This window comes from Catharus ustulatus, chromosome 2 (assembly GCF_009819885.2).
Source record: "Catharus ustulatus isolate bCatUst1 chromosome 2, bCatUst1.pri.v2, whole genome shotgun sequence".
NCBI lineage: Eukaryota > Metazoa > Chordata > Aves > Passeriformes > Turdidae > Catharus > Catharus ustulatus.
Genome location: NC_046222.1, coordinates 109,295,003 through 109,309,042, shown reverse-complemented (window position 1 = coordinate 109,309,042; position 14,040 = coordinate 109,295,003). Strand labels below are relative to the sequence as shown.

General features: G+C 37.4%; 1 protein-coding gene across 4 annotated transcripts in view; it reads left to right on the top strand.

The window, feature by feature from the left end:
- Positions 1 to 14,040, top strand: part of SH3KBP1 (SH3 domain containing kinase binding protein 1) — a 212,591-nt gene that overhangs the window by 108,096 nt on the left and 90,455 nt on the right. For 3 of the 4 annotated variants that reach the window (XR_004416976.1, XM_033051162.1, XM_033051164.2), the window contains exons 5-6: positions 5,449 to 5,572; positions 10,777 to 10,851. Coding sequence is in view for 3 of the 4 variants with exons in the window: in XM_033051162.1 (XP_032907053.1) it covers positions 5,449 to 5,572; positions 10,777 to 10,851 (199 nt within the window). In the remaining variant the exon portion in view is untranslated. The remainder of the gene's footprint in view (positions 1 to 5,448; positions 5,573 to 10,776; positions 10,852 to 14,040) is intronic. The other variant, XM_033051163.2, reaches the window with a different exon arrangement.

Here is a 14,040-nt window from a genome sequence, read left to right as displayed (position 1 = left end):
ATATTATTTAGAGCAGTTCAGTACTTGGAACATTAATGATCATTCACTTTCCATTTCCAGTTGCTCTTTTCTCTTATGCCATCTTTTTGTTCATGAATAGGTCTCAGATTCCCACAGATAGTATTTTATTGTATCTTCCTAATAAAGTTGTATCAATTGAATGCATTGGTTTACTTGACTTGAATTAATATTTTGAAATCTCCATGGATTTCTGTTTAGTTGAAAATGAATCAATTTCCTAACTGAGTTACAGTGAACTAAAACTGGTATTTAGATCAAAATACTGAATACTGACAACTCATTAAAATTTCCTGTTGAAAAGAAAATCTGATTGGACTTCATTCCTAAAGAAATGTGTTCTGCTCCTCCTCAAGTCTGTTCAAGATCACTGCCCCCAGCACAGGGCTGAGAGAAGGGAACACAAGTCTCAGCTGCCTCCAGCAGCATCCAAGTGTGTTTCCCCAGATTCCCAGGTTGCACTGACACCACAGAGGGATGTGCTGAGCATGAGGATGTCTTCCCTTCTCCCACCTCTGCGTATGTTATGGCACCCAAAGCTGCCCAGACTCTCCTTTCTGGTGCCAGCAGATGGGATAAGGTGTTTTGAAAGGGGTTTTATGTCTATAGTAGTGATAGGTTTAATGGGAAATTCCTGCTGTGGCAGAAGTGATTTGGGGCTGTAGAGTGCATTGAAACAACAGCAAGTGTGAGTTTTGAACTTGTCAGGAGATGGATATCACAGAGGTTGTATGTGTTCAGAATTCACAGTGCCTTCCTGTTTGTCCTAAATAGTTTGAAATTAATTATAATAAGATCAAATGTTCAACACAATAGATAAAATGCTTGTCATTAAAATAGGTTTCCATAACTACAGAGACACTGATACCCATGAGACATTAATTAACAGACTTAAATTAAAAGTACATTTAAAACTAACAAGAGAAGCATTTTCATCATTGTTTATGTTCATGTTTATTGTGTGATTGATACCTTTCTGCTTGTCATTTTCCTACTTCATTAGCTCTAACTCTAATTACAGTTGTTCCAAAGCACAACTGTAACTAATTGTCTTATTAAATGCAGATATCTGAATTCCAATTATGTTTCACCCTTACACTTTCACGGGATGCCAGATAATTAACCCATAGCATGAGGGTAAGGACATTTGGCATGTCATTCAAGAGTTCTGAGGCTGCTTGCTTTGGGATTACTCTGTCACTGTACTGCTGTGTATGTTTTGGCCTCTTCCTGCTGAGAAGTCAGCTTCTTGCCAATGTCTAGTGCATGGAGTTAAGCTCACAATTCTTTAACTGAGACTTCTCTAATCCCACTGAGCTTATTCTTTGACTTTTAGGTAGCATTGCTATGTACTACATGATGAAAACTGAATTTTGACAAACCTGTTGCCTCTTATTTGCAAGATTAGTGGATGGGGTTTTTTTTCCTCTTGTTATCAGATAAAGTAATAAAACCCATGCCCAAGAAGAGGATAAACTGGGGATTGAGCTAGACTTTTCTTGTAGTGACTTATTTTGGCATCTATAGAGTTGAAAGGGGAATGAATATTTAAGTGTAATGAGGGGATGGTTTGTGCCACAAATATAGAACTGTATAAATGGCAAGAAAACAGCTGGGAGTGAATACTGGAGTTTCACATCCCTCAGTTACTTTTCTGTGGAATGCCGTGGTAGTTTTTCCAGATTCTCTTCTAAAAGCTTGTTCATGAGGCCTTCTATGACTACTTCTTATTTGGTTAGTTCATGTGGTAGGGGACTTTTTTTGGGGAAATGAGGGTGCAAGTACCACCCAGTCCATATAGGGTCATCCAAGTTCTACGTGATTGCTTTCACAGTCCCTCAGTTTCTTGTTTAGAAGATGATGTTAAAAAAACCCAACAAAAACCCAAAGCACAAAATCAAACAAATAAAAATTCCCGAAAGAACCCTGAAGCTGAAAAGATTCCCTAGTACAAAGTACTTGTGCAGTTTTTAATTTTTACCTTCTGTACCCAAGTTATCAAACAGCTTCCAGATATATTCTGCTGTACCCGAATCCCAAGGAATGGCTGACACCTCAGGGGCATGGCTCTCTCTGAATGCACTCCCAGAATAAGCCATCAAGTGGCACTGTAGGCACCATCTTCTCTTGAGGTCTTGTTTCCAAAATTTATTTTCCCATTGGCAGTGGATGTGTTTTGTTTATTGTGCCTCTTGAGAATCTATGTTTTTAATTTCCTTTCAACGTGTGATTGCTTTTGTCCTTTGAGCTCAGTGTTTTCTATTAGAATTAATAAACTAAGGGAGTTTTTTTTCCTTTGCTTTCTGTCCTCTAGTTTTCTCAAAGCAAAAGAAAATCTATTGGCCTTGAGCTTCTCTCTCTCCTGTTGCCTGCCTCTGGCATTGCTTTTATTCTTGGGGCTGTGTTTTAGTTCCAACAGCCCAAAAAGACTGTTATGATCCAGGATGGCTTTCTTCCTTTTGAAACCTTTCCTGACTCAGAGCTTCCCTCATTTGCCTTAGCTAAGCTGGGAGTATCTCAGCCTAATCTGTCAGTCCAATAGGCAAAGCTGCAGGTCATAGAACATCTTGTGGAACAGGCCAATATAGGAATTTATTGGAAATACGCTTTAGGTCTGTGATTCCAAAGAGCTGAGCATTTTAATCATTTAACAACTTCAGCCGATTAATTATATAGCAAGGTGCAAGCAAGCAGCTGTGGCAGCCCTAGATTTTCTGGCAAGCAGCTGCTGGTAGAACTTCTTTTCCAGCACAGGCACATGGATTGCAAAATGAAGCCCTCCTCTTTTTGGGTTGTTTGGTTCAACACACACATGCTGAGCATAAATCAGGACATAAATATATAAATTCTGAAAGCACTTTGTTTTAATAGCATAGTAACACATTTTATTGAGCTTGTGCCTCCAGATGGATTACCCCCCATGAATAATGGATTTTCATTTGTAAGGTTATATTGGCTATGAATTATTGCAACTTTTCAAACCATATGGTAATGGACTGCCCCAGTTTGGGATAACTAAACCCTGGAGGTATTCATTGTCTTATATTGTGTGGATTCATCTCTAGCTGGTGTGTTTTGAGGCTTAAGAACACGTAGCAGGAAGCTTTACTCTTTAAAATGCTTAAAGCCTTTGATAATTTTGATGAAAATTTCCTAATAAATCTTTGGGAGGCCCAGTTTGACCTCAATCTCTAATGTCTTGCTAACATGATTCTGCATTTTCCTTGCGGAAAAAACACCCCCCTGCGTTTTGCTTTGGATTTTTTTTCAGTATTTGTAGCATTATTGAATACAACATGGTATTTTTAGACAATTAATTTTTCAGTCAACTGAAAGACGCTAATAAATTATCTGAATATATTAATACACAGTCTAGATTTAGCTGTATAAAGATATCTTTGTGTGTGTGTAGATATATATACATATAGATAGATACTTCTATAAATATGGATAGAGACCCATAGAGCAAAACATCACATAAAGAGTTAATATAATGTGTTAGTACATAATGTGTTAACAGGAAGAAAACTCTGAAATGTTCCTCTGGAAGAAGTAAGCAAGCAAAAATTACTTGAGGAAAAGATGGAACTGAATAATATTGGTCACATTATTTGTCAAGTAATCTCACCATCTTGCAAAGCAGGATCTTGGGAACTGTGTAAATCCTCTGATTAATCTTCTGGTCAATCAGCTAATGCAGTTATGGTTTAATATGTAGCTCCAATCAATATAACCACCTGGGAATACTGCATTAGAAAAATGGAAATATTTTATAGCTCCAAGAGTCTTGGCCATTTTGTGTATTTTCTATGTAACAGTATATTTTGATACGGAATATAACAGTTATATCAAATCATCTTTAGAGATACAATTTTTAGAGTCTGAGTGCTGGGTGTCAGTTTCAATTTTTCATATTGCTTTTTATTAGTCTGGAGAGAGAGAAAAAAGCAAATATTACGTTTTAGAGACTCTGATACTGTAATGTGAAAAACCTCCACCTCACTGAAGTGATTGAGTGGTATGTATGCATTCTATCTCCTGAAGTAGCAGCAGGATAGTAAGAAGAGCAAGATAATTCCCAGAGATTTGCTGGAGCTCACCAGTACTACTGAGGCATTGGAGAAGGGGGCAAGTTTTATCAGAGACACATATTGAGATTAAATGAAAGTCTGGTCTGAACCACTTTCAACTTAAAACAAAAATTCAGCTAATGAGATCAAGAAATGTGGGGGTTTTACTCAAAGCTAAGTTGAAACAAACGCATATATTCCTCTATATTTTGAGGAAATATTTGGTTGTATTATTATGAGATTTCTTTTCTAAGGACTCAAGTTTTTCACAGATAAATGAAAAGACTTTTCACAGACTTTTTTCTGTAATAATTATCTAGCTTCATTTAAAGTGTGGGGTTGTTTTTTAACAGTGAAGTTAATTTCTCTTTTCATAACATGGGGGAGGGTAGGCAGGAAAGAGATGAGTCAAACATTATTGGATACTGATGTGTCACAGATTTACACTGTCCTCCCCTGTCATATTTTTAGTGAAGGGACAGTGTCTGACTGATGAAAAACATCTATCTATCAAGGGTGTGTTTAGCTGATGCATATAATCAGTCATTCCTTGCTGTGCCATTATAACCTAAAGGCATTTCTAAGGGCTGTCATTTCACTGCCTGACACCACCATTCAATCCTGAACGGGTTACAAAGGAGGGAGTTTGCAATTTTAAAGTGATAATTTCTCTTGGGTTTTGGCTAGGTAGTGTCCCTCCTCCTGATACATCATTATCATGTATTTCAGTACCTCTTTGTAAATCTTGAATCAAATATGCATTAGGACTGTTCTTTGTTCTCTACAGGTTTCTTACATTTACACAGGAATAATGTAGCAGCATTCTTAATTTTCAAAATCCAAAAAAAAATATTCTGATTTTGATGGGCAAGGATGTTCACATTGTATTGATATCTAAATTAGATTCTCTGAGTAGCCCTTTGTAGGTGTTTCTCTTTCATTATTGATTGCTTGTAGAATTCAAACAGAATCTGCAAATCACATCTATTAAAATGGTGTTGAATAGCCACAGAGTGTGCCCCGAAAATTTACTGATTGAATGGATATCCATAAAAATTGAAATGTGGAGACACCGTGTGCTTTTTAGTTGCTCTTTTGTCCTTTTATTTAATGCTCATCTGTGCATCTGACTGCTGTCAGCACTGCTGACATTTACAGATGGGTTCAAGCATCTCTCTTGTTTTCACTTATGAAGAAACAAAGAGAGGTGTTCTGGCTTGGAGCCTATGCCATGTGCTCCTTACACCTGAAATTAATTATTATAAACTATTCAGAGTTATTACTGTCATTTATTAAATATATCTAATGGTACTCAGTAAAGTGTTGCTTATGTAAAACCCCCTTTTTTGTCTCGGTGCAGGTGGAAGAGGGCTGGTGGGAAGGCATACTTAATGGAAAGACTGGCATGTTTCCTTCCAACTTCATAAAGGAACTCTCTGATTCTGATGATGTTGGAATAGCACAGGAGGAGCAAATAAAGTCAAGTAAGGAAAAACTTATTGTTGATGTTCTGTATGTGTGTCTGTGTCTTTAGCTCATAACACATTGATATGATATCACATTCTTATCTCTTCCTTGGAAGTGTTTTTGAATGCTATGTTCTTAATTTATGCTGAAAGGATCAGATGATGATGATTTACATATACCTGCAGTGCTACCTGAGTTGCAACATTGTCAGTGCTCTCTGAGCTGTGCAAGACTTGCTGAGCCACAACAAACTAAGAAAAGAGAAGGAGATGATGTCTGCATTTATTTTGTCTTTAGACATGGAAAGTAACCAGACATCTACAAAGTGGTTTGTTTAAAGTGGAGGAATTGAAGTGCCATACTTTCTGTAACAACTCCAATAGCTGTAAGGATTCATAATTACTGGTGTGGGACATGCAGCACTTTTTCCCTCCAGGTGCTGAGCATGTTTCTATCACCTCCGACACCCACTGCCCCAGCAGCCAAAGGGAAAAAGGCCAGAACTGGGACATGGACTTGGTTCTCTCATTTACAGTGGGCCAGTACTGCTGCAGGTGAAAAGCATGTTTGGTAACTAAGTTCACAGTAGTAAAAGCATGGGACTGGGTTGTCCTATTTATAACTTCTCGTGGAGAATAACCTGAACAAAAAGTGTGCTGTTACATGAAATGGAAAGCTGTTGGTCTTCATGGTTCCTGTGCTCTTCACGCAGATATTTCTTTTTTTCCCCCGAATTCAGTGATCAAATCTGAATCTTCAGAGAAAAAAAAAAAAAAGAAGTCAATTCTATTTGCATATTTCAGGCAAATTCCATACTTGCCAAGGTCTTCCTATTTTTAGCACTACAGATGTTCATTGCTATGTAGTGTTCTCCTGAGATCTCTGAATAAGCAGAAGTCAAAGGACTACCAAGAGCTTTGTAAGCTGATTTCAGCTGAAATTTACAAAAACCTTTATACTCTGTCAATAAGAGGTAGAAAATTATAACGCTTTCTTCTTTTTCCTCATTTTTCCACTTAAGGCAAATTTGTCACTCTTGTTCCATACCACAGAAATAAGATTCTGAAAACCCTAACTTTTACAATGATGAAAATCTTTTCTATTGTTTTGTAATGGAGTACAATTTCTTGTGAGAATGTGTACTGGTGACCTAGTCTCATGGTCAGTGCTGTTCAAGGTATTTAAATGTAATATTCCTTCAGGCTGGAATCAACATATTTTAAACTTTAAAATTTTAATGTGATGGAGAACGAGAAAGATCATTAAGTGAAGATGTATGTTTCAGTGAGATTGCAAACTACTTTCTGTAACCTGTATATGCTATCATGAATTATGTTCAGTATAAACACAGTGAGTCTTGGAAGAACTAATTGTGTAGAGTAATTTCAGCTCTGGAGTCTGTAGTGTTTGGTACTATATAAGTGAACAAGGTAGGTGATACTGTTCAGGATGGAATATCCCAATTTTTTCTATATGAATGAATGAATATTCTTTCCCCAGGTAATTTGGTAATATATACTTAATAATAAGCATCCTAAAATGGCTTTTAACAAAAACATACACTGAAGTGTGCAAAAGCAGCCACAAAGCATTAACTCTTGATGTCCATTATGGTCCATGCTTTGTTCAGACTTGGGTTTGTGAGCTGGTTCTGACTGTCAGTGGAACCCAAACCTGAGATACTTGTATGGAGAAGACAGCAGTAACATAAATACAGTTTTTGTGTCTTTAAATATATTGAAGGTAACTGTAGGTGGAAAATGGGTTTCCTACTTTCTTGTGTTTAATTCATTGGAGGTGCTTTGTGGCTATCTAAGATGAGGAGCTATTAGATATACCTATAGAACAAAAGAACGCTGTAAATCTCCTGAGAGACAGACAGTGACTCAAGGAATGCTGAGATTTTTATGGGGATTTTAATTATTTTTTTTTTCCTTCAAGTAAAACTATCAATGTAAGAATTGCATTCCCTTAGGAGAGCAATGGGCAATATACATCAATTCAATTTTTTCTATATATGGTTTATGCGAATGATACAGCTCCTGCTTTCTAACTCGTAGTGCTTCATGAGGATCTATTCAGGCACATTGCATATCTGGATTTGAAATCCAGACTGCAAAAATATCAACAAGTTTACACAACTGACTAGGAATGATAATCTCATTCCATGTTTAGTCTGAAAACAGCAAAAAAAAAAAAAAAAGAGCAAGTAAACCCTGGAAGATTTGGCCATCAGGTTAGTAGTACAGTTGAAATGCTCTAGGTTGCATCTCAAAAAGGTGTGTGCTCATGCTTCTAGATCAGCTCCTTCCTCTATGGCAAAATGTGGCAGCACTTTAAATCTTCAGTAACTCCTTTTTGTTTGTCTGGAAGCTTTGAATACATCTGTATCACAGGGCTTTGCAAGGTGGAAACCTTGAATATGAATTCTAGATTATGAAGCTGGCACTTGGGTGAGGAGTTGTACCCAGGCGTTGAACTCAGACCTTGGGCAGCCACTGAGGTTCTGCTCAGCATTTAGGGGAGCTTAGAAAGGGTTGGGGTTTGGCTCTGCAATCTTGAGCAGCAGCCTTGAACTGTTCAGCCCAACTTGTAAAATAGATGAGGTAATACTTGGCAGATTTACTGTGAGACCTGGGAAAGTAGCATGGGATATGTGGATAACCATGCAAACACACGAGTATTTTTAAGTTAATAATTTAATTTAATGTCTTGGTTAAATTTAGTTTGTTTGATTTTTAAATCACATTTTACTGACCAACTATAATGAGAATTTTTGAAAGGCAAATGTAATTTTAGTGAACTCAAAGTGAAAGAAGTACAGAAGAGAAAAATTACATAACTTGACTTTTTAGGAATAAAGTTGATAAAACCCCATATTTCTCTGTCCTTCTGTTACAATCTACACCAACCCCAATGGAGAGAAAAATGTTGTCTGATTTTATTGGTTCTGTCGTGTCCATGTAAATTTTATGGCAGATCAGAGTAAACAACCAGAAGAAATTATCTGGGTTTCCTTTAATGTTCTGCAATAGACTAACCTCAGAAGCTTGTTCAGAGCAAAAATTTCTTTTTTTGAAAATGTCTGGGGCTAGTTTTGGGAGGGTAAAATATTTCTGAATGCTGACTGTGGGACTTAAATTTCCCCTTATTTGGAAAGGGTTGGGAACGTGTTCCTCCCTTTCATGGTGAGTGCTCAGCAGTCTGGAAAGCAAGAGTGCTGCAAAATCAAAATATTTGGAGGGTTCTTTGATTGATTTTAAAGTATCTATCCCAGCTGTGATTGCCAAATTTCTTGTCTTCAAAGGTGCGTTTTGGAATGTAAGTACAGACAGGATCAGATACTCTTAGAGTAAACAGAGTTCCTTGTTCTTTAAAGCATGCTCTTAAACGAAAATGTTGCTTTTCTTGGCCCAACTGTTACAGAATGAACAGGTAGTATGCATTATCAGTTTGTTACTATATTAGATAGATGGTTTATAGGATTATTTTCCATATTTCTCAGAGATACAGTATTAATTTTAAGACTATTTTCAATACCACTTCTAGTCAATACGACCTGTTGAGAAGCAAAATGTTGACACATAGTCAAAAAAATTCTATTTGAGATAATCACAATTTAACACTGAGGAGGTTATTTCAAAAAGCATTTAGCATATTCACAGCAGTGTCATGAGAGCATTGAAAGGTGGCCTTTTGTACCTTGCTGTCTGATGTGTGTTCTGGCCTCATGGTATCCCATCAACTGTTTTTAGAACCTGTTAGTGATGACCCAGGAAAAGTCCTGGCTGCTGGAGTTAGAACTGATGATAGACTCATCAGCTGATGCTTCAGTCAGGCAACCTCCTCTGTTCTGAGTTCTTAAAACTTTAGATTTCCATTACTGTCTCTCTGACTCTCCGCAGTGTCATGAAACTTACTTTACTCTTCTCTTAGCAGTGGGTTGATGTTTGACTGTTTTAATAGCACTCTTTTAATGGTACCTTGTAAAAACAAAGTGTAAAGATGGATTCGTAGCAATTTTACTTTCTCATTAAATAAAACTAAGGTAATGAAAACATTTTGTTATTAATTAAACTGCAAGAACAAAAAAAATCAACCTTTTATAATATGTAAATTAGTATAGTTTTTTATTGTCTGAAAGTCCAACAGAATGATATGCAGGAGAAAAAATTCTTGGCACCAAACCGGGTGTGATTCTTTGTTGGAACAATTCACATATGCTGGCTATTTTACTATAAAATTTTATCAAATACATTAATTTTTGTGATGGCATACTAGGGGAGATTGGGAACAAGCTGGCATTGGTATATTCTTGGGCTTGCCTCGGTTTTTGAACTTGACACACAAAACACTTCAGCTGCTCATGCCTTTACCTTCACTTGAATTTCATGTCCTAAATATCAGTGCATGAGCTATCTCACTAGCAATGGGGAAAAAAAAAAAAAATAATAGATTCTGTAATAAAAATATTATCTTAAATATCTAAGATGGGAAATGGGATTTGTTTCTGTTGTTTTGCTTCTTCCCTCTTAATTTTAGAATTTTGCTTTTGTTAATGACAATGCCAAGTCACACCTGATTAAGCTTTTAGCTGAAAAATCAATTTATTCAGGTTTTAATATCTTATCCTTTCTACTAAGCACTGTTTAAGACCAGTTCCCATGTCAAAAATATTTCTAATAAGTCATCTTGGAAAGATGCAGTATTTCTGATGCTCACAGGATCCTGGTACATTAAAGAGATGTATTATTCTCCTGTTTGGATGTCAGCTGTGCTTGTTCAAGTGCACTGTATCTGCATTAGAAATGTTGAGCCACAGTGAGTACATCATTGCAGAAATAATATTTTTTCAGGATTCCCCTGTGCAAGGCTGCATAAAGCAGACAAATAATTTTATTTGCAAGTCTCACAACTTGATGGACAACAGACCAAACCTAAGAAGAATGCATTCTGTTGGACATTGTAAATAACAGCTTTAGCAAAATCATGAGATTCTGTTATCTGACATACATGCAGTAAGAATATTTTAGCTTCATGTACAATCAGATATGTTTGTTAATGTTCTCGTCATTTTGCTAATGAGGCTTTTAAATATCACTGACTGAAAATACAGATTAAAACTTCTTCCTTTCCCTTCTTTTTACCATCATTCGATCTCTTTACCCCCACCCTGCCCCTTTTCTTTTTTTTTGTCTTTCCTTCTCTTTCCTGCTGTCAGGAAAATCTGCCTTTGAGGGGACAATTCTGTACAGAGTGGCACCGGCAAAGATTGACAGCTACAGACGTTATAACAGTGAGTGTGTTTCAAAATCATCAAGCAACAGCTTCAGTCCTCTGAACTGGTTTGATTTATCTACACTTGTAAATTGTGCCACTGCTACCCACTTATGGCTACTCTACGTGCACATACCTGTCTGTAAGCTGAAGTCAGTTTGCTGCTGATGAACTGCCCAGCCTTAATGCAATGAGAATGCATCTGTTCCTCCCCTGCATGTGTGTGTTCTGTGTCCATCCAATGTGTGTGTATGAGCCCACCATAAATTGTGAATTACATTGGATGTTTTGGTCTCACCTATGGATTGAATCTAAGACTGTTTAGTCCCATCACTTGCCCCCTGAAACGAGAATATAGTTGATAATCACCATTAATCTTTGAATTAAAAGTCCATCTGCTCTAAAAGTAAAGTTGCCATTGTGATTGTTGAACTCATAAAGTATGCTTTGCTTTTCTTAAAAGATATTTTGGGTTTTGATTTGTTCAAAGTTTTCTTTTTTTGGTGACTTTTTAAAATTTATTTTTACTTCACTGCATGCTCTTCATTTGGCATTCTGTCTTTGACAGTTATTACTCACAGCATTCTGGCTGATATGTTTTTTCTGCCAAGGAGAGTAAAAGATATAAAGCTATTTTCATTTCATGTTCAGGTTTTTGGCTTCTGCTTTTTAAAAGAAGGGCACATCTTGCTTTTCATGTTCTTTTACTGCCCTGGTAATACAGAAAAAGAGAGAATGGTTGCATCAGATGCAAGACAGAGGAAGCAAGGAAGACAGAAATCTGTCCTTCCACCTGTTTCCTCATGGAGAAATCCAGCTAAAAGATTCACATTTGGTGTGACTAAGTGCAAAGTGTTCAGTCCTGTCTTCCGATGAACAGGATGTTGTGCTGGCTTAGGCATCTGCTTTTGCCCCAGACAGCTTTTCCTTGAGAGGATCTATGCTGTGCTGCCCTTCTTCCTCCTTTATGGGTTGGACTGTTTGGTCTTCTACCTCTGAGGACTTCTGTTTTATGCATGTTGACAGCAAAGGGTGAAGCAGTCAAACTGGCATTATTCTATTCCCATGTTTGCCCTTACACCTTTTTGTTTGTTTGTTTGTTTGTTTTTTAACAAATCTGATCCTTTTTTTGAACAAAAAAACGTTATGAATGTGTGCAGCTCTGAGTATTTCCTCATGGAAAATTATCACCCTGTCTATCAGAATTAATTTTGCAGCTTGTTGCAAGCTCCAAGCCCCTGCTCTGACTAGAGCAGACCATGTGGCTGGTGGTCTTCAAATTTTTGTGCTGCTTCTCAGCTTATATCTCCATGACTGCTTGTCAGTCACTCAAATTTCATGCTTCTTGCAGAGTTCTTAGACCATCATGTCCTCTAATCCACCCATCTGATGAGCATAATAAAAATTTATGAAGTTAATTTCCAGTGTGCTTGACTTCGGACTTTAGGATGAAGCATCAAATCAGATGCAAAGTCTGCCTTTGGAGCCTTTAATTTCACAATCTTACTGGGTAGTGCTGCCCTAACATCACATTTCAAAGTTTTCCAAAAGCCTGCTTTTCATTAAGGGCTAAATCATTCTTCCCCTCTTCTCAAGTCATCTAAAGTGAGCATAACTGAAGAATTCAGTCACCTTCCCAGTTGTGCTAGAGCTCTGCATTTAGTTCTTGTTAATCACACTGGCCCATGGTTGTGCCATGTCACAGACAGGAAATTCCATCAAACTGATTTCAGTGTACAGGGAATCAGTGTCTAGATGGGTATCTAGAGGAAAGCTTGATAACTAGCTGCAAAAAGACAGTTTAACCCACAGTAGATTGTTTCACATTGCTCTGGGCAAACACCCATCTAAACTTTGTTTTTAAAGTTGATAAAAGATATCTGTTTATATTACCTGGAGTTGGTTTACCTGGAGATTTAATTCTGCCTCCCTTGGCATTTGGTTGAGACTTGCATGTTTTTTCATGCTGCAGAAGAGCATTACTTTCTCCATAAATCTGCATCTCAGAAGGTCAGATACCCAACTACACTTACAACCTGTTGCTTTTTTGGGCTGGAACCGGGACTGAGGAATGGGTAATACACAAAATCAGGTCACACGGGGAAGTCTGAAACAAAACAATGGTTTGCACTGCTGCTGTCAGAGATGCTCTTGCCTAAACTAATGCACAAAAAGGAGGGTCCCTTACCCTCCCTGCTCCATCTATTTGCAGCTGACTTCCTGCAAACTTCCTCATTGTGCTCTTCCTGAAGGAGCTGACTGATGGTGCAGCCAGTTCCTTCCATTTCACATCCTCTGTGGTCCATTTTTGTAGGCAAATATCCATGAGCTTATGTCCAGTGAAAACGATTTGGAGACATTCCACAGAATTGTTTTCATTCAGGGTTGTCTGGTTAGCACAACTCATAGCTGCTCTAGTTTCAGCTTGCTGATTTCTCCCTAAATCAAGCTGGAGTCAATTCATAACTTCAGATTAGTTATGCCAAGGCAGTGCTTGGATTCACCTGTATCACGTTGCATGAAGTGTTGCTCAATTTAGTAATCTAGCTGAGAGCTTTTTCTTCACAAACACGTGCTCAGCGCTGAATACTTTTATTTTGAAAGCCATTTTCCAGCTGCTGTTTAAAAGAAGTTTTCTTACTTAACCAAGACTTGTAATAGCTGTTGAATTAGTTGCTGCTTCTAGAGATACCTTCCACTGAAATATGCAAGATTATCTCCTGCAGAAACACCCAGCCTTGCTTTTATATGCTGACATGGCTTTCTTGGTCATGAGCTATGCCAGGCTCTGCTCAGCAACAATTCCAGCTCCTTTGGCATCCTGCTCATCAACCTGCTGTCAGAAAATATTTGCTACTGCATATGCTGGGTGAAGAGAGATACACAGCAACAAAAAACTTGTGATTTTGTTGATCACAGCCCTCTTTTCTCTCATCCTGCAACTTTCTTGCACTTCCACAAACAACGCTTCTTGGATCTCTAATTTTTGAATTTTTACTGATTTATTTTCTCTTTCTTGCTTCGCTTTCTTTTTCTTCAAAGATGCAATAAGAGGAATAGTGCAGATAAAATGCTTGATTTGACAAATATTTGCCTCTCTTTCCTTATATGTGGATCCACAATGCTGTCAGTAATAGCTATTAGATATAATGGAAGAAGATCAGGATCGTTGAAACAGAAACATTCGTGAGTAACCTCAATTGTGTTT